Source organism: Schistocerca americana, chromosome 3 (genome assembly GCF_021461395.2).
Source record: "Schistocerca americana isolate TAMUIC-IGC-003095 chromosome 3, iqSchAmer2.1, whole genome shotgun sequence".
In the NCBI taxonomy this organism is placed as follows: domain Eukaryota; kingdom Metazoa; phylum Arthropoda; class Insecta; order Orthoptera; family Acrididae; genus Schistocerca; species Schistocerca americana.
Genome location: NC_060121.1, coordinates 737,724,607 through 737,752,014, shown reverse-complemented (window position 1 = coordinate 737,752,014; position 27,408 = coordinate 737,724,607). Strand labels below are relative to the sequence as shown.

General features: G+C 44.6%; 1 protein-coding gene across 4 annotated transcripts in view; it reads right to left on the bottom strand.

The window, feature by feature from the left end:
- LOC124605476 (negative elongation factor A-like) overlaps positions 1-27,408 on the bottom strand; it is a 154,228-nt gene that overhangs the window by 114,845 nt on the left and 11,975 nt on the right. For 2 of the 4 annotated variants that reach the window (XM_047137190.1, XM_047137191.1), the window contains exon 2: positions 4,484-4,664. In XM_047137190.1, the coding sequence (XP_046993146.1) occupies positions 4,484-4,664 (181 nt within the window). Of the gene's footprint in view, positions 1-4,483; positions 4,665-27,408 lie in introns of those variants that run through there. The other 2 variants (XM_047137192.1, XM_047137193.1) reach the window with 2 other exon arrangements.

Below are 27,408 nucleotides of genomic sequence, written 5' to 3'. Positions count from 1 at the left end.
CGCGAAGGCCCCATGTATGCATGGTGCGGAGGATGCCCGCCTTCCAACATGTGTCGTAAGCCTTCTCCAAATCAAAGAACACAGCCGCGGTCGGGCGCTTCTGCAAGAAGTTATTCATAATGAAGGTCGACAAGGTAACCAGATGGTCAACAGCAGAGCGGCGCCTACGAAATCCACATTGTACATTGGTAAGTAGGCGTCGAGACTCGAGCAGCCAAACCAATCGAGAGTGAACCATTCGCTCCATCACTTTACAGACACAGCTGGTAAGCGAGATAGGTCGATAACTGGAAGGCAAGTGCTTGTCCTTCCCCGGCTTAGGAATCGGGACAACAATAGACTCGCGCCAGCATGCGGGAACATGTCCCTCAATCCAGATGCGATTGTATGTACGAAGAAGAAAACCTTTACCCGCAGGAGAAAGGTTCTTCAGCATCTGAATATGAATAGAATCTGGCCCTGGAGCAGAGGACCGTGATCGGCCAAGTGCGTTTTCGAGTTCCCGCATGGTGAATGGGGCATTATAACTTTCACAATTCGAGGAGCGGAAGTTAAGTGGCCTAGCCTCCTCTGCCTGTTTGCGGGGGAGGAAGGCAGGGTGGTAATGAGCGGAGCTCGAAACCTCTGCGAAAAAGCGGCCGAAGGCATTGGAGACAGCCTCAGGGGCCACAAGGACGTCATTCGCGACCTTCAAGCCAGAAACTGGTGAGTGGACCTTAGTGCCAGATAGCCGGCGCAGGCTACCCCAGACAACAGAAGAAGGAGTAAAACTGTTGAAGGTGCTTGTGAAAGCAGCCCAGCTGGCTTTCTTGCTTTCTTTGATAATACGACGACACTGAGCACGTAATCGTTTATAATTGATACAATTCGCCACTGTAGGGTGGCGTTTAAAAGTGCGTAAAGCACGTCGACGAGCACGTAAAGCGTCTCTACATGCTGCGGTCCACCAGGGGACCGGTACGCGACGTGGAGAAGAAGGAGGGTGAGGGATGGAATATTCAGCAGCAGCGAGAATGACTTCCGTGAGGTGTGCGACCTGACGATCGCAGCTTGTAAAGGTTTGATCCTGAAAGGTCGCCCTAGAAGAGAAGAGCCCCCAGTCTGCCTTGGAGATGGTCCAATTAGAGAAGCACGGAGAGGGGGTATGCTGCAGGAGATGGATAACACACGGGAAGTGGTCGCTCGAATATGTATCAGAAAGTGCATACCACTCAAACCGGCGTGCAAGTTGGGGAGTACATATAGAGAGGTCTAAATGGGAATAGGTGTGAGATGTGTCCGAAAGAAAAGTAGGGGCGCCAGTATTGAGGCAGACAAGATCGAGTTGGTTGAAAAGGTCTGCTAACAAGGAGCCCCTCGGGCAGGATGCTGGAGAGCCCCAAAGGGGATGGTGGGCATTGAAGTCTCCAGTTAACAAAAATGGTGCAGGTAGCTGAGCAATAAGTTGCATCACGTCTGCCCTGGTAACGGCAGATGACGATGGAGTGTAAACGGTACAAAAGGAAAACGTAAAAGTGGGGAGAGTAATGCGGATGGCAACTGCCTGCAGGCCGGTGTGCAACGTGATGGGATCGTAGTAAATATCATCCCGGACCAGCAACATAACCCCTCCATGAGCTGGGATACCTACCACAGGGGGTAGGTCAAAACGCACAGAGGTGTAGGGTGCCAAGGCAATTTGATCGCATGGGCGTAGCTTCGTTTCCTGGAGGGCTACGACAAGCGGACGGTGCAAGCGGAGCAGCAACTTCAAGTCCTCTCGGTTGGAGCGAATGCTGCGAATATTCCAGTGAATAAGTGCCATCGTAAGAAAAGAAAGATGAGAGAAGTGGTCACCTCGAAGGCCGCTTAGGGCCTGGCTTCGAGCGAGCACTGCCGCCGCTATCAGTAGGCGGACAGTCATCGTCCATTGGGTCTATAGGGTCATCGGCCATCTCGGGAGGATGGCCGGGAGGGGGAGCTTCCTCCGCCAGTGAACGGCCAGATGTACGGCGACCAGCGGTGCGGCCAGGCGAAACGGATGACGGCCTGGGGCGGCAGCCGCTGGGTGGCGCAAGAGAAGAAATGCGCCGTGGCGGGGAAGGAGAACTGTGCTTCCTATGCGCCTTTTTGGAAGGACGTGTAGTGGAAGTACCGGTCGAAGGCTGGGAGGTCGAGGTACGGAGGAAGTCTGCACGGGATGGTTCCTTCTTGAAGGCCCGTGCATCTGACTTCGGTGTCTTCGTCTTAGCAGGAGCTGAGGAAGGTGCTCGTGTCTGTGGGGTGATGGGAGGAAGAGGAGACGTCGACCGCGCGATCTTAGCACTGGCCGAACGGACGACCGTGGTGCTGAAGGTCAGATCGCATGTCTGGGTTGCTACCTCCCGGGTAGTCCGAGGAGAGGCGAGGACAGTACTGTATTTCCCCGCTGGGAGCAGCGTGGGCTTCCTACTAGCCAATAGCTTGCGAGCAGCCGAGGTGGACACTTTCTCTTTGACCCGAATTTCCTGGATACAGCGTTCTTCCTTATAGACAGGACAGTAGCGGGAGGATGCGGCATGGTGACCCTGACAGTTCACACAACGAGGAGACGGAGGTGGACAGTCACCCTCATGGGCATCCCTGCCACAGGTGACACATTTAGCCGCATTGGAACAAGACTGTCGAGTCTGATTGAAACGCTGACACTGGTAGCAGCGCGTAGGTGTCGGGATATAGGGGCGAACAGAAATAACCTCGTAGCCCGCCTTGATGCGCGATGGCAGCTTAACACTATCGAAGGTCAAGAAAATTGTCCGGGTCGGTACAAGGTCATTTGTTGACCTTTTTCATGACCCTATGGACAGCCGTCACGCCCTGCTCAGCGAGGAATGATTGAAGCTCCTCGTCAGTCAATCCGTCGAGGGAGCCAGTATAGACCACACCACGAGACGAATTCAAAGTTCGGTGGGCCTCCACCCGGACAGGGAACGTGTACAGGAGGGTGGCCCGAAGCAGTTTTTGTGCCTGAAAGGCACTCTCAGTTTCTAGTAATAAGGTGCCGTTACGCAACCTGGTACAGGATTTGACAGATCCGGCTATGGCATCTACGCCCTTCTGAATAACGAATGGGTTGACAGAGGAAAAATCCTTTCCGTCCTCAGTTCGAGAAACTACGAGGAACTGTGGGGCAGGCGGTAGTACTTTTGTCACTGTTGGCTGGTCACGTTTCCGTTTTTGGGTCGAAGTCGAAAGAGATGGAGTAGAATCCATTGCGGAGGAATCCCCCATGATTGCCAGTGTCTCCGATGGCGCGCTCCTTCCTTGTGGGGACCCTCTCAGAGGGCACTCCCGCCTTAGGTGAATGTTTACACCTCAGGTCACACCTCCCGAGAAACAGACGGAGGGACCAATCGGCATGGTCAGAAGGTATCAGCTCAGGCAATCACCCCTCCCCGGGCCTGGCCTTTACCAGGGGGTACGCGCGTGCCTTACATGTCTACCCAGGGCGGGGACTTACGCGTTACCCCGTCACCAGCTACGCGTGCGAACGCGTGGGTCGGCCTTCAGGCACGCACAGGGAGGGAGGAAGGAAGAAGAGGAAAAAGAAGAGAGAGAGGGAGAAAGAGGACAGACTGTCTCAAACGCCGAGGCGGAGACCAGAGAAGGCAAGGAGAAGAAGGCAATGAGAAAGCAAGGGGAAGAAGGCAATGAGAAGGCAAGGAGAAGAAGGCAATGAGAAGGCAAGGAGAAGAAGGCAATGAGAAGGCAAGGGAAAGAGTAAGGAAGACAGTGAGGTGGAGAAGAGCAAAGAAAGGAACCAACAAAAGGAAGGAAGAAACGAGAAGTGAAAAAACCAAAAGGACCACGATGATAGGTCGTGGAACCGTCCGTCTCCGGACGCAGGCGCGAACTACCCCCGTGAGGGGGATGGACTCCTTTTAGTCGCCTCTTACGACAGGCAGGAATACCGCGGGCCTATTCTAATCCCCGGACCCGCAGGGGGGGAACATAATCTGTGATGGCTGATTGGGGACTCTTCAACCAGTTGACACGCCATCAGCCAAAATGTAATGCGTAAGGAATGAAATCATGTGCACGCATCACGAAAGGTAAAATTATTGAAACTATTAAATTGAACAAAAGGATGACTATCAAAGAAATACAAAATATTTTTCTGCAGCTTAGAATAACAGAATTAGGTTCACGTTTTGCCACACACACGTAGTACAGATGTTACAAGTTCAAGGAGGCATGATTGAGAGTGGACTTATTTGCATTTTATATAGTCCCACAGAGAACCAAGATGAACAGCGATGTGGTTTATGCTGACAATGTTACAATCCCATCAAAAGAAAATTAATTGTATGCATGCACAAGGTGCAAGACAGTCGTGGCATTATTCATTTCTTTTCACATAAATGACACAGTCCCACCAGTAGCATAGGTTCGATCAAGCCAATACAAATAAATGAAACCACATTCATGGCCAAATTTTAATTATACTGTTAGAAAACAGTCTTACCTAGTTTTCTGAGATCGTTGACTAAATCCGTAAAAATTCTTTTGTTTTCTTCATTTTCTCCAATCTCAGTGTTCAGTGAACCAGTAGCAGGAAACGTTTTCATTAGTTCTGCCAACATTGATACCCACTGCTCACTGTCTCCTTGGGCAACTTCTAATATTGCTTCCAGTTCACTAGACCACTGAAAATAATAATTAACAATAATAATAATTTCAAAATAGCACACCTATAGAATTAAAGTATCTACTAGAGTAAAGGTGGGCTTGGATAGCAATTGAATGGGTGACCATGTGGTCTGCCGAGCGCTGTTGGCAAGTGGGGTGCACTCAACCCTTGTGAGGGCAATTGAGGGGCTACTTGATTATGGAGTAGCGGTTCCAGTTATGAAAGCTGACAACAGCTGGGAAAACAGTGTGTAGGCCAAATGCCCCTCCCAACCCACATCCAGTGACGCTTTTTGGGTGAGGATGACACGACAGTCGCTCAATACCGTTGGGCCTTCTGAGGCCTGTTCAGACACATTAAAGTAAATGAGGTTCTAAAACTATGAATAGCTGTATTAAGAGCACAGCTTTCCATGTAACTTACTTTATTCACAAATGAATTACCCAACAAGGGGGAATGAGGAAGAAGAACTCTTTCACTTGTATTCAAAATGCGCTATCCTGGAACACGTAATTATCGACCCAATTTAGAATGCTATCATAATCTACTCACTGAGGGTATGATCTAACCTTAACAGTTTAATATAATAAGAAAAGTGTTACAAACTGTGTGTGTTAAGGCAGCGTAACTGACTACGCACAAATACTTTGCCTTCACTCACACAGCATTTCAGAATGAGAGCACTTAAAAATTTCCACCAAAGTTTGCACAATTTCAAACGTTCAGGAAACTTATTCTCACTGACACATACTACCCCCCCCCCCCCCCCGCCCCCCTCCAACAACACCACCATGAAAAAATGCTAAAACACAAAAAGTTCATCATTTACTACATTTTCACTGTTCATGTAGTCAAACTTCAGCATCAGGTACATTTTAATTTATTACTGCCCCCATCTGCCTCTTACAACATTAATTTTACAACATCGCATAAAATCTCCCGTGCACGATATGGAGCACTTTCTCTGCACCTATGGTATGTAGAGACTGTGGTACTACACTGTAGAACAGCGACAGCAAAGAGACATTGGAATGAGGTCAGTGGCAACATCAGTGGCAACACAGAGATGACAACTGAGGCGACCACCACTAACAGATATAGTGCACAGTTCAGCAGGCAACACTAAACTGAGTGGTCGCCCCTTCTGAACAAAAGAGTGGACTCACAAAGTGTCAGGACAAAAATGGGTTTCTGTACCGAGGCCATGTTATCTTGTTTGACCTATATCTGACTACGCTAGGCAATCTTCAGTCAGTTGTAAGTTCTCAACATTTCCCACTTTCTTTCTCACTGACAAGCTCTGGCTTGATAGCAGTTTGTAGTTTTTATAAAGTTGATGCATGCCTATAAGATCACACAAACCTGCATTTGATAACAGGATGTATACGCAGACATGGAAAAAAAATTCCTGGATTTTTCCCAGATTTCCCGGTTTAAAAACACGCTTTCTCCCAGATTTCCCAGTTAAAAATACACTTTCTCCTGGGTGAAAACACTTTTTCCATGTTAAGTGACAATGTATTTTCCCTCAAAACTTATCAATCATTTGAATGGTAATAGTTTTATACACGGGCATAGAATTTCACGGCACTTTAGAAAACAAAACTCAGGGGAAAAGACACGTTTTGAAAATATCTATGATGTGCAGCAACATGTACGCTGCGTATTTTCGTATTACGAAAGTATACATTGGAATTCCATCAAACATCGCATGTTACTTTCCGAATCATTGAAATCGAGATTGTGATGCACTTTTGTAAGCCAGCCATAGCTCATGTCATGTGATCTCGCCAGCTGATGACAGCGGATATGCAGAGCATAGGACACGTGATGTAGTCAGCCAACAGGTTGTGTTCCAAAAATGAACAGCATAGAGAGAGAAGTGATGACACTTTCTGCAGGACCAAACAAAAGGAATTAAAATCACACCGACTGTGACAGTGGTTGGCCGACCATAGAAACGAAAAAGGGAAAGCCAACCACCAAGAAACACACTAAAAATCCCAGTCTAAAATTCCACACTAAAAATCCCAGACTAAAATTGTAGGCCAAAGGCCAGACTCAACTTTAAAAAAAAAAAAAAAAAAAAAAGGACAAACACTTAGATCAAGCACTAAAAAACCCCTGCACGAATAAAACTCAAAACTAAATCTGCCATTGCAACGTCATCTGATAAAAGGGCAGGAAGCTTATCAGGCAGCGCAAACGTCTGCCCGAGCGGAGTTAAATGCGGGCAGTCCAACAAGACGTGAGCCACTGTAAAAGCTGACGCGCAGCGACATAAAGATGGGTCCTTGTGGTGCAATAAATAGCTGTGCGTCATCCAGGTGTGGCCAATGCGCAGCCAGTAGAGGACAACAGAGTCCTTGCGAAAGAACCGCCAGGAGGAGTGCCACGCACCAGTACCCTCCTTGATGGCCTGAAGTTTGTTGGCGTCATTGGAAAAAGGCTCAATAGTGGCAATGGAGGTGAACAAGTCTCACTCAGCATTATTCATAGCCCATCTGCAGGGGCATCCAGAAGAGTGATGCTGTGTCAGTGACAGAAAGATCGGAAAGTGGTCACTACCGCACAAGTTGTCATGCACAATTCATTGGACAGATGGTAACAGGCTAGGGCTGCAGATTGAAAGGTTGATGGCTGAGTACGTGCCATGCGCCACACTGAAATGTGTGAAGGCACCATTATTTAAAAGAGAAAGGTCGAACTGTGCCAATACTTGCTCAACGATTCTGCCTCAGCCTGTTGCCACTGATCCACCCCACAGAGGGTTATGGGCGTTGAAGTTGCCCAGTAACAGAAAAGGTGGCGGCAACTGGGCTATCAGCGCAGCCAGGAATGCTGCAGGACATCACCATCCGGTGGAAGATAGAGACTGCAGACATGAACAGCCTGAGGCGTCCACACCCGAACAGTGACAACCTCTTAAGATGTTTGTAGATGCACAGACTCGCTGTAAAGAGAGTGAAGGATGTAGATGGAGACGCCACCAGATACCCTCTCATAAGCTGCCCGGTTCTTATAATAACCTTGATAGCCATGGAGGGCGGGGGTTCGCATCGCCGGAAACCAAGTTTCCTGAAGAGCAATGCAGAGGAAAGGGTGTAGGCTGAGAAGTTGTCTGAGCTCAGCAAGATGGTGGAAAAAACCGCTGCAGTTATACTGGAGGATGACATTGTCCATGGCTGAGAAAGGCGCGAAGGGACTGAGGAGGCAGATTATGTCGCTGGGTCACCTGCTGCCACCAAGTGAGTACTGACGGGAGCGACAACCATCACATCTGGGGGGACCAGCGAGATCTAGCTGCTCCGTGGACACCAGAAACTCCATCCCACCCTCAGACGCAGAGCTTGTAGGTAGCGGTGGAGTGGATGCCACCGCAATTTCCTTGGTCTTAGGGGTCTGCGATTTTGATTTCTCACGCTGTTCCTTCTGTTGCCCTTGCTGGGAGGGCAGAGGGCTTCTTTGATTCAGTGTCCGGGACTGAAGAGGACCGCAAAGCCCTACGACCAGCTACCTGGGACTTCTTCAGCCCCTGACGGGTGTCTGGTTTGCCACTGGTAGGAACCTGGAAAGGGAGTGACCCAAGAAAAGATGTGCCACACTTCATTGCATGTCATCCACCCTGATACCACCTACTCCGACCAAGGGCCCTCCCCATGGGCACCACCCAGCGACAGCAAGGGCCACCTGGCAGGGTGGCCATTGCTGGGAGTTCCGATGCCCCAGGGAGATAGGTGTCTACTCCTTGGCATACATGGGGAGTTAACAGTGCAGGCATCAGTAGAGCGATCCCCGAGTTGTCAGGGGGGCTACAACCAACAGGGTACACGGTGGCCCCACCACAACCGACTGGCTACCATGATGGATATGAGGCGCCAAGTGGTCCATGGTCGTCAACAGCGCAGAAAGCGTCACTGCAGAGTGCATGGCAGAAATTGCACCCACGAATGTAGCCTCGCCCAAGAGATGGAGAGCGAACAGGACCGCAATGCAACGACAAATAAGCTGGCTACAGGTCTCAGTACACGATGGACACAATGCTCCAAGTAAGGAGCCCTTCCCCAATTGGCTCGCTCTTTGGAATAATTTTGAAATATGGTGGTCAAACCCAAAAAGGGACCATCACAGAAAGGCCGAAATGTTTGAGACTCCTTTTAGTCGCCTCTTACGACAGACAGGAATATCGCGATCCTATTCTTACCCCTGAACCTGCAGGGCCTTTGTTTCCTGTCAGTCATTTTACATCAGTAGGTAAGTGATTAAAATTTTGTTTCAGCACTGTGCATCCCTTTCTGTGATAAAGACAATCTCAATGTGTAGTAATAAATGTCTTTCTTCTTCTGGTATTATAATTATGCACATCATTGTTACTTCTGAACAGCAGTGAATTATTTACAAGAACCTTTATGAGGGAATGAATATAGTGTGAAGCAGTGCTGGGAATGCCAAACTCCTTAAACCGATAGCTATAGGATGATGGTGGGTGAGCACCACATATTATTCTTAAAGCATGTTTCTGAACAACAAATACTTCCTTTCTTACAGATGAATTACCCCAGAATATTTATTCCATGTGAAATTAAAATGTGCATAATATATCAACTTAACAATTTCCTCTCCCCAATATTTGCAATTACTGTACGTGCAACAGAGGAAAACAATGATACTTTTAAGAACATTATTTATCATCTCCTTTCTTGCTCTGTGGACACTCAGACTGATTACAACACTAGAATCATCTGCAAAAACAACTCATTCTACTTGTTGTGCATTAGGTGGAAGGTCATTTACAATTATGAGGAACAACAGTTGACTTAAGATTGAGCATTGTGGAACCTTGTAAGTGATTTCTCTTGAGATTACTCTGATTGAATTACCGAGTACAACCTTTTGTATACTTTTGCTTATGCACATTATTAGCCACTGGCTGGCTATACCATCTACCAGAACAAAACATGCTCCTATCACAGCACAAAAAAGGGGAATATGTCCTGGGTAGAGATGCGGATGTAAAAGAAGGGAACTCTTTTTCCACTTCCCTGGCAGCTTCAAAGACATTTATATCAAAACATCTTGACATCTTCACAATTTTTTACTTGTTAGCATTAGTACCCACGCATTGTAAGAAAAAGCATCATTTCAAGTAAAGTAAAATGATACATGCTGTCATCTACATCTACATCCATACTCTGCAAGCCACCTGACGGTGTGTGGCGGAGGGAACTTTGAGTACCTCTATCGGTTCTCCCTTCTATTCCAGTCTCGTACTGTTTGTGGAAAGAAAGATTGTCGGTATACCTCTGTGTGGGCTCTAATCTCTCTGATTTTATCCTCATGGTCTCCTCACGAGATATACGTAGGAGGGAGCAATATACTGCTTGACTCCTCGGTGAAGGTATGTTCGCGAAACTTCAACAAAAGCCCGTATCGAGCTATTAAGTGTCTCTCCTGCAGAGTCTTCCACTGGCGTTTATCTATCATTTCCGTAACGCTTTCGCAATTAGTAAATGATCCTGTAACGAAGCGCGCTGCTCTCCATTGAATCTTCTCTATCTCTTCTATCAACCCTATCTGGTACGGATCCCACACTGATGAGCAATATTCAAGCTTGTAACGTGACACATGTCATCCAACAGGAGATTTATCATGTTACGCAATGTGACACAACTGTGATTGAAGTTCAAAATGCATGAATCTCTATTCTGGGATATTTCCTATTAAAGGTGCACCCAAACTCGCAGATACATACATACATTAATCCTTGTTCCACAGATCATGAATACGACTTTTCGTAATGAAGTGGAACATGTCACTTTACCATAAGTTTTCTTTACACAAAATAATTAGTTAATTAATTTTTTTTCAGTTACAACTTCATATCTAAGAATTCATCTATACTGAGTAGAAGGAGCTATCATTCAGAAATTCTTTTAATTTGCTTTTCAATGTTGGTTGGCTATCTGTCAGACTTTTAATAGTATTTGGCAAATGACCAAAGATTTTTGTAGCAGCACAATTCACCCCTTTCTGTGCCAAAGTGATATTTAATCCAGAATTCTTCTAGTGCTGTAGCTATGCACTTCGTTGTTATTTTTTTAATTGGGATGGGTTATTAATGACAAATTTCATAAGTGAAGATATGTATTGCGAAGGTACTGTGAATATCCCAAGTTCCTTAAATAAATGTCTCTGCATGGTGATCTTGGGTGGGCTCCAGCTAGTATTCTGATTACACGCTTTTGTGCGATGAATACTTTCTCTCTTAATGGCGAATTGCCCCAAAATATGGTGCCATATGAAAGCAGTGAATGAAAACAGGCATAGTAGGATAGTTTACTGATATGTTTATCACCAAAATTTGCAATAACCCTAATAGCATAAGTAGGTAAACCTAACCATTTCAGCAGATCATCAATGTGTTTCTTCCAATTCAATTTCTCATTAATGCACACACCCAGAAATTTTGAGTACCGTATTCTACCTCAGCAACAGACTTCCATTCATAGTCTATATTTATCAATGGTGTTATGCCATTTACTGTACAGCATTGACTAAACTGTGTTTTCTCAACTCTGTGAGAGTTCATTTGCAGACAACCACTTAATAATTTTCTGAAAGACATTATTTGCAATTTCCTCAGCTGATTCTTGCTTCTTGGGTGTAGTTACTATACTTGTATCATCAATGAAAAGAACTAACTTTGCATCTTCATGAATATAGAGTGGCAAGGCTAATATATTATATTAAGAACAATAAGGGACCCAAGACTGAACCCTGTGGGACACCATTCACGATACCTCCCCAGTTAGAGGACTCTGCTGGTTTTTGCAGACTATCTGTACTATTAATTTCAACCATCTGCATTCTTCCAGTTAAGTATGAATTAAACCATTTGTGCACTGTCCTACTCATACCACAATACTTAAGGTAATCTACAAGAATTTCATGATCCACACAAATCAAAAGCCTTTGAGAGATCACAAAATATCCCAATGGGTAATGTTCGGTTATTCATTGCATTTAATATTTGATCAGTGAAAGCATATATAGTATTTTCTTTTGAAAAGCCTTCCTGAAAACCAAATTGACACTTTGTTAGTACTTGATTTTTACAAATATGTGATGCTACTCTTGAATACATTACTTTTTCAAGAATTCTGGATAAAGCTGTCAGAAGTGAGATTGGGCAGTAATTGTTGGCATCAGATCTATCCCCTTTTTTATGCAACGGTTCAACAATAGCATATTTCAGTCTATCCGGAAAAATTCCGTTTCAGCGAGCTACTACACAAGCGGCTGAGAATCCTACCTATTTTTTGGGAAAAAGCTTTTAGTACTCTGTTGTAAATGCCATCAATTCCATGTGAGCTTTTACTTTTGAGCGAATTTATTATTTTCCTAATTTCAGTAGGAAAGGTGGGTTGAATTTCAATTTTATCAAATTGCGTAGGTACTGCCTCTTCCATATCCGGCTTGCATTTTCTAATGAATAACTGGAACCTATTTTCTCTACAACACTTAAAAAATGATAATTAAAAATGTTTTCTACTTCTAACTTCTTGTTAACAAACTTTTAATTGTGTTTGGTAGAAATACAGTCTTCCTGTGCTCTCAGTTGCCCTGTTTCCCTTTTGACAATATTCCAAATTGTTTTAATTTTATTATCAGATGTGCTAATCTCAGACATAATGCACATACTTCTGGACTTTATTAATAACTTTTCTTAATACAGTGCAGTAGTTTTTATAATGTTTCATTGTTTCGGGATCATTACTACTCCTAGCTATAAGATCCATTTCCCTTTTCTGTTTACAAGATATCTTTATCCCTTTAGTAAGCCATGGCTTTTTACATGGTTTCTTACAATTATATTTCACTGTTTTCCTAGGGAAAATGTTTTCAAATATACTCAGAAAGGTATCATAATATATGTTAAATTTTAAATTAGCATCATGTTTCCTGTACACCTCATCCCAGTCTAACTGTTGCAAGCTTTCCCTAAAATTTTGAAGTGTTAAATCGTTAATGGAACGCGCTATTTTGGAGGACTGTTTTGCATTACTGTATGGAGCTGTATCATGTACTATAACTAGCTGTGCATCGTGATCAGACCGACCATTCTTAACAGGAGAACTTCCTATACAACATTAATTAAATGTTTACGTCTACCTTCTTACGAAATTTGAACTGATTCACACGAGTTGCAAATATGGATGTAGCGTGCATAAAAAACTATACAAAAAACTAATGAAGCTAGATTTTTAAAAGCAAGTTTAAAATTTTATCATAAGAAGGCATTTTTGTTTATGTGATTCAATTTAAACTGTTACCATGCATTCAATGACAATAAGAATGAATTTTCAGTGCTACATTTAACTTCAATTTAAACCATCGTGTCTCTAAATGTATAAAGACTACTGGATTTAAAAAAAGGTTCATTTCAACTTTATCCATGTATCTACCTTCACACGAAGTTTGAACCAATTCACACACGTTTAAAGTACAGAACTAGCCTGCTTCAAACACCTACCAGAAAAATGTATTTTTTGCACTTAAAACACAAACAAAGTAAGACTTTTCAAACAGTTAAAACTTATCTTAGAGCAAAGTCCTACACACCAGTGGGCCAAATTTGAACCATAAGGGGGGCCCACCAGGCAGGAGTTATTTAAGGGTGCCTGCTTCTGCACGTAAAATCCAAATGGTGTACATACAAGGCATATTCCAAAACTAAGATCCATTTGGTCATAAAAAAATAAGCTCACAAGGAAAGGTTCTTATGACAGTAGTATTTTACTACGTATCTCTGGTATTCCAACCCAACACTTACAACAGACCACCAGAAGGCAAGGACGGAGACACCACTATAATCTAAGAGTGCTGCCATAACGCTATGCGCAGGCAACGCCCGTCGCGCTGGCCTATCGATGCTCATGGTGGCTCTGTAAAACCAGCAACGGCAGGGCTCAGACTGCAGTCATCTTCCAACAGCGCTTGTGTTCATTTATCTGTTCATCGTGGCTCTGGTCACTGATAGTTGGTACATCTAGGTATCCAATTTGGTTTTGCTCTCTGGTTTTGATATTTCGCCATGTAGTTTTTGTTGCCAGCTGTCCCTGTTGTGTGTGTCTCCACTGTACCTGCAATTCCCATTGTCACCGTCGGCCCTTACACTCCAGTCTCAGCTGTTTCCAGTTACTAGAATGTCTACTTACTTTCCACGAAGTCACTGTTCACATCTATACACTTCCTGTGACACTGCACCAGCTTCTATAAACCCTCTGCCACCTGGGAATTGAGCCTGTTGGTGATGCCAGTCATAGTTCGTCATCATTCTGAATTTATTGTCCACCCAGCTTTTTCAGATGCATTAAGAGGAAACAGTCGCTTGGTGCAAGGTCAGGACTCTATGAAGGGTGCTCAAGTAGTTCCCAATGTTCACTTGTGTTACTGTATTGCTGCAATAGCTGGTCGACGTTGTCATCGCTGTTGGAGTCGCAGTGTTCCTGTGTATAAGTCATTGAAAGCAGTAAATATTGATCTTACTGGGCAATTCAATAAGCAGCAGTTTATTGGAGGGCCTTTAGTCTCATGGGCTGCAAATGCAGTTCACCTGTGATGTTTCAGCTGCCTTTGGAGGCAGTACATGGTTGACCTTGGCAGTTGTATGGGGCAGTCATGGAGAGTATGGTGGCCTTGAAGCTTTCCCTGATGCAAATATTTTGGCTTGGAAGACTTAGTATAAGAGAGAGTATAGGACTACTAGCTATGATTCCGAATGGTACCTTGGTTCCAGATAAGCCATTTTGGTTCCATATAATCCATTTTCTTTGTCAACTAGAAGAAAGAAGCAGCTCAACTCAGGCAATAATAATTGTAAGTTTAAGATTGTGGGAGACACTATAAACAATAAAGTTGACCTTGAATGTATAAACTGTTTTATTTATAATACAGTGACCTTGAACCCAAAAAATACTACCCATTGATCCTTGTTTTTGGCAGTAGCATTGTGAAGGAGGATTATGCCAGACAACAGTTTCCAAAGGTGTCAATTTTGGATCACACATGTCAGTTCAGTTAGCATTTTGTAGAATATACATCAGCTGTAATTGTTGACCCATGGTCCACAAAATCAATCAAAAGGATACTCTTTTTGGCCCAAAAAACAGTAGACATCATTTTGTTTTTTTAATTTGAGAATGGAGATTCTTCTTCTTCTTCCTCCTGGCTCCACAAGCATTGATGGGCCTTGGCCTACTCTAGGACATCGATTCCATTAATCCCTGTCGTGTCTTGCGACTCCATCCTCTGACATCAATTTCTGAATCTTCTTTTAGTCATCCAAGTATCGAAGTCTTGGTCTTCCAATGCTTCTTTTTATTTTAATGAACTTTATGATTTCAAGATCTTTATCAAATCTATTAAGTTCAAAATTAGATTGTCTATGCCACGCAACATCTTCGTGAGTCACCCCATAAATTTTGCGTACTATCTTTAGTTCAAGACATCCTATTAGCTCTTCACTCTGTTGTGTCAGTGTCTTAGATTTATAGACTCTGGACATATTAAGTTTTATACAGGTGACATTTTGTTCTCTTGGACAGATTTCTGGACTTAAGTTGCAGGGCCAGCCCATAACAGCATTTATTAGCTAGGCAGATGTGACAACTTTATTTCCATCATAACAGTATATTTCTGTGATGTTATCAGTGTTCCTAGATAGACAAATTCACTAACATATTCTATTTCCCTCGTCAATTTCTAACATTGTACTTAATGGTGGTCCCATTATTCACATGTATTTGGTTTTATTGATGTTCACTTCCAGTCCCACTTCTACTGCTGCTACCATCAGTGTCCTATACGTTTCTTCAGCAGCTAATTCTGTTCTTGCTGTAACATCCACGCCATCTGAACAGGCCAGAACTGCACCACTATATTGTGTATTATGCCTGTTGTGTCTTTTGAGCTGCCCTTACTACTTCTTCAGGCTATGTTAAAAATTGTACATGAGAGTGTACCCCTTGCATCAGTCCAGTTAAATTTCCAAACTTGGTATTACATTTCCTTGTATCCATACTTTCTCCATAGTCAAAATTATGATGTTTATTAAATGTTGTGGTAAGCCCAGTGCATTCATAGCTTCAATAAGCTTATTTCTTTTTATGGTGTCATATGCTGCCTTAAAAAAAAAAAAATCAACAAATATAGGATGTGTTTCTATATTGTATTTGCTGTATCCTGCTACTAGTGCATGCGAGTGTGAGTGCACCATATGTAGTGTCACTGTGCATGTGTAATTAAATCAACTGCCAACTGTATCACTGTGGGCCAGCCACTTGAGGCCATCTGTAGGAGATGTGTGCAAGCACGGTCTCTGCCACACCGTCTACTGGTGGATCTCACCTATAGATGTGCAGATCAGCACTGAGTCACCCTCACTATGTTCTTTTGATTTGTACTGCTCACATCAGTTATTCTATGTATTGCTTTGTTGAACCTTCTACACGATTCCTTTGTCTCGTTATGTGTGGAATCACGAGAGGCTTACTTCCGTTATTGTTCAGAGGTTTATCACTAAAGTCATAGTTACGTTACTTGATCAGTTTCATGTATTACTTGGTTAATACACAACTAGTGATAAGTTTGGAACGGTTTCCACATGTGAAATCTTTAAGTGTGGTTCCATATAGGTTTAGTCATTATGGATGCCACGCCACTGGCCCTGACTGAACAGCTTACTTTGGCAGTGAACACTTCCATTAACAAATAGGGTACAGTTCTACCAGTCTATCCACTCACTTTTCCTCCGCTTGATAATTCAGCTGAAGATTGGGAAGCTTCAGAGGGAGGGGGGGAGAGACTCCGACAGTATTTTTGGTTTTCAGTGTGACAAGCCTTATTCCTCAACCTAAGGTGTTACTTTACAAGAACCGTCAGCTCTTACTTTTGACATATGCAGTGTGTTGTCCAGCTACCATCACAACAAATGCATGCCACAGCGTCGCAAGTTGAATTCTACCAGTGCTGCAGAAGAACCTACTCAAATTTAAACAAAGTTTGTCTGTCTTTGTCAAAGTCATTAACACTTTTTAAGTTTTCTGAAACTATGAACTTTTTTGTGACACACTTTGCTCACTATATGTCCAACAGAGCACTGTTCATCCACTTTACTGCATTCCAACTAGTCTTTCAAATTTATTTATTATTAAATTTTAAAATTATTTTTGTTGGTTACAAATTACACCCACTATAAAACCACATAAAATATTCTACATTCTCAAAGTGTGTACGTCCACTCTAACAGAGGTTTCTGAACAGACTAACTACAACAATGCCACACGCAGCAAATGTAGTGGGGGGTACACAGTTCATGTACATGCTTGCCACTGACTATTGGGCTCCTGTGCAGACTTTCAACTCTGTCCACAGAGCTTCTGTACACACTTGTCTTGAGGGCTAAACTCATGCACAAAACTGTAGCCTTCTCAACAACAGAGAAATTTCACATGTTTATTATTTTACTTGTATTATTTTGAACTTGTAATGATGTGCTACTTAATTGAGAATACACCTAGATGCAAACGGGCAATTTTTTTACACATAGAACTAAACCAAAAACTCCTACTGTTTCATATTTTATTACTGAGATAAATAATACTAACTAAATATAGGATGATAGTGATAACTAAATATAGATTACAACTAAATTATATTACAGACTAACAAGAAACCATTTAAATAGGCAACAACTGTAAGATCAGTTGTAGAATAATGACTACTATTTTATTATTTTCAAAAATTAATATCATTGTTCACTGTCAGATATCAATGTTGAAATTTTTACAGTGGTCTGCTATCACAAGTGTACAAAATGAGCAAAAAATCAAATTTTTATATTCAGTCCCACCAGAAATAAAGTTTTCAAATCTCAAAAATTTATAAAAAAAATTAAGGAAACATTTTTCACTGTTCTTGCTCTGTATAAGGCTAGTACTTTATTATATCTAACTAGAGAAAAAAATACAATCTGATAAATCACTCCTTGGTTCTTATTTTTGGGTCTAAAAAGTGGATTTTCAATACCAAACAATGGAGGTCATTTTGACTGATTATTTCAGGTATTCTGGGTGGAAAAAAAAGAAGAAGAAGTCAATTGCAATACTGTAACCTAACCCAGAGCAGAGATATTCAAATTAATGCTAATGTCTGCAGATTGAACTGTCATGCGCTTACAAACAAAAATGGCTGCCATTCAATAACAGTGCAAGGTAATTTTTTTAAAATTGTTTTGAACTTCTCATTTATAGGATATTGCATGAAAAAAAAGGTCAGCGATACCTCATTGGATCACTTCATTATGGATTGACCCACTAGTGATAAGCATATCTCCCAAGTGTTTTTCATTGTGCCATTGTCTTTCGCATTTTGTCATGGCATGGAGTCTCCGATTAAAACATTAGTGCAGCAACCAAAGGACCTCATCGTGGCCAAGTTACAGGCTTTGCCAGCATTGCTCTCCAAAAATTCATCTCCTGTTCCATTCCTCAGTTCCTACCATTTGATGAGGCAGCATTGAGTGTCTAATTCAAACATTAGTGCAGCAACCGAAGGACCTCATCGTGGCCAAGTTACAGGCTTTGCCAGCACTGCTCTCCAAAAATTCATCTCCGGTTCCATTCCTCAGTTCCTACCATTTGACGAGGCAGCATGAGATTGGAAGGCTTATGAACACTGACTACAGCAGCATTTTCACACCTCCCAAGATACAGATGCACAGTTATGTCATGCGTTATTTCTGACACAGATTTCTCCTATCTTGTATCAGATGTTGCGGCAGTTGGCCTCGTTGCAGGACTCTTCCTTCTTGTCCTTTGGAACCTTATATTCACTGTTGTCTACCTATTACTGCTGCTGCAAGCATACGATGGATGCCAAGGTTGAATTTCACCAATGCAAGATGCAGCCCCATCAGACTTATTGTACCTGGAAGGTGACCCTCCATGGTCTTAGTCACAGGCGACATTTTGTTACAGACAAGTGGAGAGAGTCATACACAGACATCATGCATCACAATGTTGTTATCTGCTCTGCCCTGGATGTGGGAGTCCACCAATAGGTCCTCCAGTTATAGAACCCTGAAGATGTTTTGTCCACTCCCCAGCCGCATGAGGTCTCACGAGTCACTGGTCAGCAACTACAAACCCGGTGTTATGTTGTGTCTGTACAGGGTGGCCCTGCTGAGTCCACTTCATCTTGGGAGGATGACGACATGGCGCTGCAAGCTGGCCAATCCAGCAGCTCCTGCACAGTGTGGATACAACATTCCAGTTGCCACTCCATTGATGTCTCATGCGTCCTATTACTTCAAATACAATAGATCAGAGTGTACTCACCATTGGGCCATGTATCATGAGAGAAAAAGGCAACATTGCATTAGTCTGCCAATCGAATGCACAGAGCACAACATCAGAGACCATGGATATGGATATTATGAAAGTGTCATTGCCAGGGGCAGTTCCTGAATATGATTCCAACAAGCTATATATAGAGATTTTGGGTCTCTCACAACAGCTGCAACTGCAGGTAGAGACCAGTGTAGCAGTTTCCCTGTTTATCGCCCAAACATATTAAGACCATGGCTCTCCGCAGTTGTCACTGAAAACAGACTCCTCAGGAGATACAGTAAACAGAAAAGCCCCTTGCTTGGTTAATTCATGGCTGAAGTCTCTATAAATCAGTGAGTCAATCTACTACCCTTATTGTCATCCACAACACTAGTTCAGCAAACGATTTTGGAGTTGGTACCTGTCAGGCATTTGGCTTTCGGTCACTGAATCCACAGTTGGTATGCCAAGATCCCGTATCAGTCATTGGAATCTCTGTGCTCTGAATTTCAGGATATCACTGTGGAAGGCCAAGGGTGCACCACAGGCTTTCAAGCCAATGTAACCTTGAAGTAGTCAGCTTGTCCTACATTTTTTCAAGCTAAGCAGATTCCCCTGGCCCTCCGCTCCCGTCAAGGTGGAGCTAGACTGGTTTGCCTCTCTTGGGTTTGTGGTTCCTATTTACTCTAGTGAATGGGTCACAAACCTTGTCATCGTTAAGACACTGTCCAGTAAAACTGCTGCGCCTTTGAGGCGATTTTTAATCTACTGTGAATTCACAGCCCAAGGTCGACACTTACCCATTGCCATGTCCTGATGAACTGTTCAGACACTTAGCAGGGCTTCAATTCTTCTCCAAACTTGATATTTCCAAAGCATATTACAAGTTAAGCCTGGATGATGAGTCGAAGCATATCATGGTCAATAATAAGCCATATAGCCTTTATCACTACCATCGGTGGACATATGTGTTTGAAAGTGCCTCTTTAATTTTTCAACACTATTTGGAACAGGTCACATCCTGTATTCTGCAATGCTTCAACTACCTAGATGACATCATCATTACAGGGCATACTCCAACCTCTGCCGCTTGGGTTGGCATTGCAGTCTACATAAGTCCGCATTTTTCCAACCACCTCTTGAGTATCAGGGCCATGTCATCTCAAGGTAGGGTGCCTGACCCACGGTGAATCTTGTCAGGGCTATTATGTGCCTGCTCCATCCCTCGTTGTTGCAAGAACTGCAGGCTTTTTTAAGTTAAATTACCTATTGCAAGCTTTTTTAAGTTAAATTACCTATTATCACCTGTTCATTCCCTGGGCATCCACCATCACATACCCACTGCACCTCTTACTAGGCAAATTTGCTCCCTTTGTCTGGTCTCCAGTGTGCCACCAGACGTTTGATTCCAACCAGCAACTGGTTTTGGCTGCGGATGTCTTGCAGCACAGCATGGAGGTGGTCCTTGCCCATTGGAATACAGATGGCTCAGAGCAGCCTCTGACGTTTGTATCCTAAAATCTCAGTCCAGCACAGGTCTAGTACTTTCTGGCCATTGTGTATGTGGTCACCAAATTTCGCTTTTTGTTGTATGGGGCCAAATTCCAACTAATTAGGGACCATAAGCCCTTAATCTCTATACTTAGTCCATCTGCTCAAGTCCTTAATAAGGCGGCCCACAGGTTGCAGTGGTGGGACTTGGTCCTCTCCAAAATATACTTATGACATTCATACAAAAATATAGTATAATAGTCAATGAAGCAAAGTCTGCTCTGTGATAAAAGCAAATGACATTCCTTGGTCATGAAGTTTCAGTGGCTGAAATCTTGCCACTAAAATACAAGATCATGATGAACATACTATGCCCAATGGATTTTTAACAATTAACAAGATTCCAGATAATCACGAACTTTTACCCTCGACACTATAACATCACACATGTTTAGGCATGCTAGTCAGCCACCCAGTATTGATAGGTTTAAAAGAGGGAGGGAGGGGGGGAGGGACCAAACTGCGAGATCATCAGTCTCTTGTTCCCGGTAAAATGATAAAAGGGAAAGAACAACACAGGAGAAAGGAAAAACCAGAAGAACAACAGCAGGACAACCAATACAATGGACAAAAGAGGAAAAGAAAACCACAGAGAGAAGCAAGAAACAGGCAGAAGGCATAAAAACAAGAGAGCAGATGACCGTGGCTGGCCGACCATGAGAATCAAAGGAAAAGCCAGCCACTCTGCAACACATTAAAACATCCAACCTGACAACATTAGAGTGGAGAACACAAAGGGACAAAGGACATACGCTAAAACACACATAGAATGATAAAACCCACCATCACGTATAAAACATAAAACTAAATTAGCTGATGAGGTGTTGTCAGCTAAAATTAATGGCAACGACTCTGGTAACTGAAGAGTCCTTCTCAGGGCAGCCAAAGGACAGCTCACCACGATACGGGCCACTGTCAGCTGGGCACCGCACCGACACTGAGGCACGGCATCAGGGCGCGGAAGTAGCCATGTGTCACCCAAGTGTGGCCAATGTGGAGCCAACAGAGAACCACAGAGTCTTTGTGAGAGGCCCGCGTGGAGGTCTTCCACACACTTGTAGCTGCCTTAATGGCATGCTGTTTGTTGTGCATGCTGAGGTTATGCCATTCAGTCACCCAAAGCTGCAAAACCTTTTGGCGTAGTACTGAACACAGGTAAGTTGCAGAGAAGCTGATCTCCATAAGCAGTTTCCGTGTAGCCTGTTTGGCCAGCCTGTCGGCAAGTTCGTTGCCTGGGATGCTGATGTGACCAGGGGTCCATACAAACACCAGTGAACGACTGGACCATTCCAGGGCATAGATGGACTCCTGGATGGCCGCTACCAAAGGATGACGAGGGTAGCACTGGTCGATAGCTTGTAGGCTTCTCAACGAGTCAGTACATAAAAGAAACAGCTCCCCAGGGCACGAACGAATGTGTTCAAGAGCATGGGATATAGCCACAAGACTGGCAGTGAAAACACTGCAGCCATCGGCAAGGTATTCTGTTCAATATGTCCTCCATGGACATATGCGAAGCCGACATGATCATCGGCCATCTAGCCATCAGTGTAAACCCCGTCGTAGCCTCGGTACATGTGAAGAATCAAGAGGAAGAGAGTCGCAGGCTTAAACGAGTCCTTAGGGCCATGTGAAAGGTCCAGGCCAAGCCGCGGCCTAGGTATACCAAATGGTGGTGTACATGAATGGACCTCAAGTATAGGTGGTAAAGGCAAGGCCTCCAGTTCGGAAAGAAGGGATCAGACATGAACTGCAATTGGAAGCCCTGACTTGGGCCGCCGATGCGGGAGATGAACCGCTGTGGGTGGGAAAAGGAGACGGTTAATTCAGATGCACAGGAGAACTACAAATGTGTGCAATGTAACTGGCCAGCAGTTGTGCACGCCTAACCTGCAATGGAGTGACTCCGGCCCTCCACCAGAATGCTAGTCACCGGACTCGTCCTAAAAGCTCCTTTTGCTAGGCGAACAGCACAGTGGTGCACTGGGTCGAGTAAACGCAACGCTGAAGGCGCCAATGAACCATAAACCAGATTCCCATAGGCAAGACGGGATTTAACAAGGCTCTTTACGGCTGCAGCAGCGTAGAGTTATCTGCACCCCAGTTGGTGTTGCTCAGGCAGCAGAGGGTAATGAGGTGCTGCCAGCACTTATACTTAAACTGACAAAAGTGAAAAATCCAAGTCAATTGGGTGGCGAAAACCAGTCCTAAGAATCAATATGTCTTCACTACAATGTGCAGTGTGCGGATCGTCATTAAGGTAAAGTTCTGGTTCTGGATGAATGGTACGATGCTGACAAAAGTACATAAAACAAGACTTTGCGGCCGAAAACTGGAAACCTTGGGCTAGAGCCCATGACTGCGCCTTAGGGATGGTTCCCTGTAGGCATCGCTCAGCAACACCAGTACTTGTGGAGCAGTTCAAAACGCAGAAGTCGTCTGCATACAGAGAGGGTGAGATGGATGGCCCTACAGCTGCTAATAGACCATTAATGGCCACTAAAAGTAGAGACACATTTGATACAGAACCCTGCAGCAACCCATTCTCCTGGATACGGGGGGAACTATGGGAGGCACCAACTTGGACACGGAAAGTACGAAGCGAAAGGAAATTTTGAATAAAAGTCGGGAACGGGCCTCGGAGATCCCACTCGTATAATGTGGCAAGGATATGATGTTGCCAGGTCGTGTCATACGCTTTTCGTAAACCAAAAAGGATGGCAACCAGGTGTTGGTGTCTGCAAAAGGCTGTTCGGATAGCAGACTCGAGGGACACAAGATCATCAGTGGCAGAGCGACCCAGGCAGAAGCCACCCTGACATGGAGCCAGTAGGCCACGTGACTCCAGGACCCAACCCAACCACCGAGACACCATACGTTCCAGCAGCTTACAAAGAACATTGGTGAGGCTGATGGACCGATAGCTACCCACTTCATGTGGGTTTTTACAGGGTTTGAGAACCGGAATGATGCTGCTCTCCCACCATTGCGATGGAAAGACTCCATCGCACCAGATCTGGTTGAAGATCACGAGGAGATGTCACTTGTAATCAGATGAGAGATGTTTAATCATATGACTGTGGATCCGATCTGGTCCTTAGGATGTGTTGGGGCAACGTGCTAGGGCACTGAGGAGCTCCCACACTGTAAAAGGGAAGGGATGTTATAGGATTCACTATGACGTGTAGTGAACAAGAGGACTTTCTCTTCCAGCCACTGTTTGCGAGTGCAAAAGGCTTGGGGGTAGTTCTCCGATGCAGAGGATTGAGCATAGTGCTCAGCAAAGTGCTCGGCAATTGCGTTTGCGCCAGTAGATAACACGCCATTTATGTTAACACTGGGAATACCTATTAGGGTCTGGTACCCGAAAACTCATTTGATCTTTGCCCAGACTTGGAAAGGTGACTTATGACACCCAATGGTCAAGACGTATCTCTCCCAACACTCCTGCTTCCGTCATTTGATAAGTTGGCGAACGCGGGCACGAAGCCGTTTAAAGGCTATGAGGTGCTCCAGGGAAGGGTGCCGCTTATGCCACTGCAGAGCTCGCCAACGTTCCTTAGTTGCTGAAAGCTCGCCAGTGCTCCGTAACTGCTTCAGCAACTACCGGCAACCAATAAGGGACTGTCTTCCGCTGGGGGCACCATAAAGAGCGAGGGATCGTGTTTTCTGCTGCAGAAACGATTGTTGTAGTCACCTGTTCAACCATCATGTTACCGTGTGGGGGAGATGAACGGTGACAACAGAGGTGAAAGTTTCCCAGTCCGCCTTGTTTAGAGCCCATCTGGAAAGCATCCATGGGCCTGATGCTGGGGCAGTGACAGGAAGATGGGGAAAAGATCACTACCGCATAGGCCATCATGTGCTCTCCAGTGCGTAGATGGGAGAAGTCCTAGGCTGCAAATTGATAAATCAATTGCTAAGTAACTACCGTGAGCCACACTGAAAGGTGTGGCAGCCCCAGTATTTATGAGGTAGAGGTCGAGTTGGGACAGTAAATTTTCGACATCTCTGCCTCGGCCAGTAGGTGCGATGCCACCCCACAAGGGAGTATGGGTGTTAAAATCTTCCAAAAGTAGGAAAGGTTTAGAGAGTTGATCAATCAGTGCAGTGCAGTTAAACCACTGAAATTCCACTGGAGGATGATGTCATCATGAGACTGAGAAGCCATGGAACATTCATTGAGGCAGTTTACGCCTCAGGGTCACCTGCTGCCACTGACTTTTTGCCTGAGCAGTCTTATCTATTGTGTCTGAGGGTCCGGCTAGATCTAGGTTCTCAGCGGACGCCAGAATCTCCACCTCATCTGCAGACTCAGAGCTTGTAGGTATTGGTGGTGTGGGTACCACTGCAATTCCCTTGGTCTTGGGGGATCTTCTTTTTGGATTTCTCTCACTGTTTCTTGGGTTTTCATGGCTGGGAGGACAGATTCAGTCTCGGGGCAGAGGACGAGCTTGAAGCCCAACGACCAGCTGTTTTTGGGCTCTTCAGCCACTGGCGTGTGTCATCTTTCCCACTAGCAGAAACTTGGGAAGGGCATGACCCAAGGAACCCCTTCCTAGCGAGAGGAGCCAAAGAAGACTTACACTTCTCCAGCACAGAAATGGTGAATGATTATCCTGATAGTTGGGGGGCGGCGGTGTTGTTCCTGAAGTAGGTGGTGCGGGCGTAATAGGAGGTCATAGCCACTGGATGTAGGCGCTCAAATTTCCTCTTAGCCTCAGTGTGGGTCAGTTGGTCCAGGGTCTTACATTCCATAATTTTCCGCTCTTTCTGTAAATTCTGCAGCCTGTCGAGCAAGGTGAATGATGCTCTCCACAAATATGACAAATGGGAGGCAGGGCACGTGGAGTACTGGGATGTGATGGCCGTCCACAATCTCAACATGTGACGCTGGAAGCACAGCAGAAAGACATTTGGCTGAACTTCCAGCAGCGCATCGCGAGAGAGAATATGGCATGATGTCACAGTGGTAGACCATCAACTTGAACTTCTCGGGCAATGTGTCACCCTCTAAGGTCAAGATGAAGGCACCGGTGGCAACCTAATTATCCCTCGGACCCCCGATGGACGCGCCACATAAAATGGACTCCTCATCCCTCTAAGTTGGCACATAGCCCGTCGTCAGATTGCAAAAGAAGGTCCCTGTGGAATATAATTCCCTGGACCATATTAAGCTCTTATGAGGCGTGATGGAAACAGAAACATCCCCCAGCTTGTCACAGGTGATTAATGAATTCTGTTTTGATCAAGACTGACCCAGATCTCATTTTAGACAAGCCCTCCATCTCCCCAAAATTGTCCTCTAAATGCTCTACCAAAAACTGAGGCTTCATCGACACTGAAGAGTCCCCATCAGCTCTCGTACACACGAGACACCGGGTGAATAAGGTTCGCTGCCATCTTTACCCTGGCGTTCCTCCTATGGTGTGGACAGGAAGGGAAACGATTTAGGATCATACTTCCTTGCATTGTACTAAGACTTGGAATTCTTAGACTGCTGGCGTTTTATCACCAGCAAGTGATGACATAGTATGCTTCATCATGCATCATGCATCATCCGCCCTGATGCCACACACTCCGACCAGGGGTCCTCCCCACAGGCGACACCCAGCCGCAGCAAAGGTCACCTGGCAGGATGGCCATTGCCGGGAGTCCCGATGCCCCAGGATGACAGGCATCTAGTCCTTGGCATACTTGGGGAGTTAACAGCGCAGGCATCAGCAGAGCAATCCCTGTGTAGTCAGGGGGCTACAACCAACAGGGTACATGGCGGCCCCACCACAACGGGCTGGCTACCGAGCTAGATATGAGGTGCAAAGAATTCTACAGTCATTGGCAGTGCAGAAAATGATGCTGCATAGTGGGTGGAGGAAAATGCACCCAGTAAGGAGTCCTCACCCAAGAGATGGAGAATGAGTGGGACGGCAATGCCTTGATGAGGAAGTGGGCTAAAGATCTCAATGCACGATTGACATGATGCACCATGTAAGGCACCCTTCCCCAATTGGCTCGCTCTTCAGGAAAATTTTGAAGAATGGAGGTCAAACCCTGCAAGGGTGAGACTCCTTTTAGTTGCCTCTTACGACAGGCAGGAATACCTCGGGCCTATTCTAACCCCCAGGCCCGCAGGGGGCCAGTATTGGTATGAGTAAGATGAATTTGTTGTAAGGCTGAACACTAGTGGGCTCAGGTCTCAGGGTGCATCACAGCAGTTCCAACTTCCACCGAAGTGACCAGTACAAGCGAGTCCAGGTACAAAGACTAGCAGCGTGACTGAATATGGGTAAATCCCAAAGCTGAGAATATGGACGGCTAATGCTTGCATTGCCTTTATGCAGAATATGTTCCAGGAAATGGCAGGGTGTCAGAAAATCTTAAAAATGACCACAATCACACAACAACTGAATACAGCATGAATACCTCATATTTTGTCATACTTGTGTATTTATTTAATTAACAGTCTACTATTTTGCTAGTAACTTAATTCGAAAGTTGATTGCAAACTGTGCTAATTTGAAAGTGGTGAGTCAAATGTGTTAGCGGACACCACAATTGAACAGGGAATCAAAAGGCTTCTGTCAAGCAGGCCTAAGGCAAAGTACTTATCAATTCAGGCAGGCTAGGAAAAAACCTTACTTTCATAGTTTTGGATGTTATTGAATTTAGTATACATTAAAATGAAGGACTAAGTAAGGAATACGTATTATTCTGTTTTCTCCAAAAAAATTTCTGCTGTGACATACAGCCCCCAAAAGATGACACTGCGCATACTATTTTGAAGATGCAAATTTTGGAGACAGTTGTAAAATGCTGTAT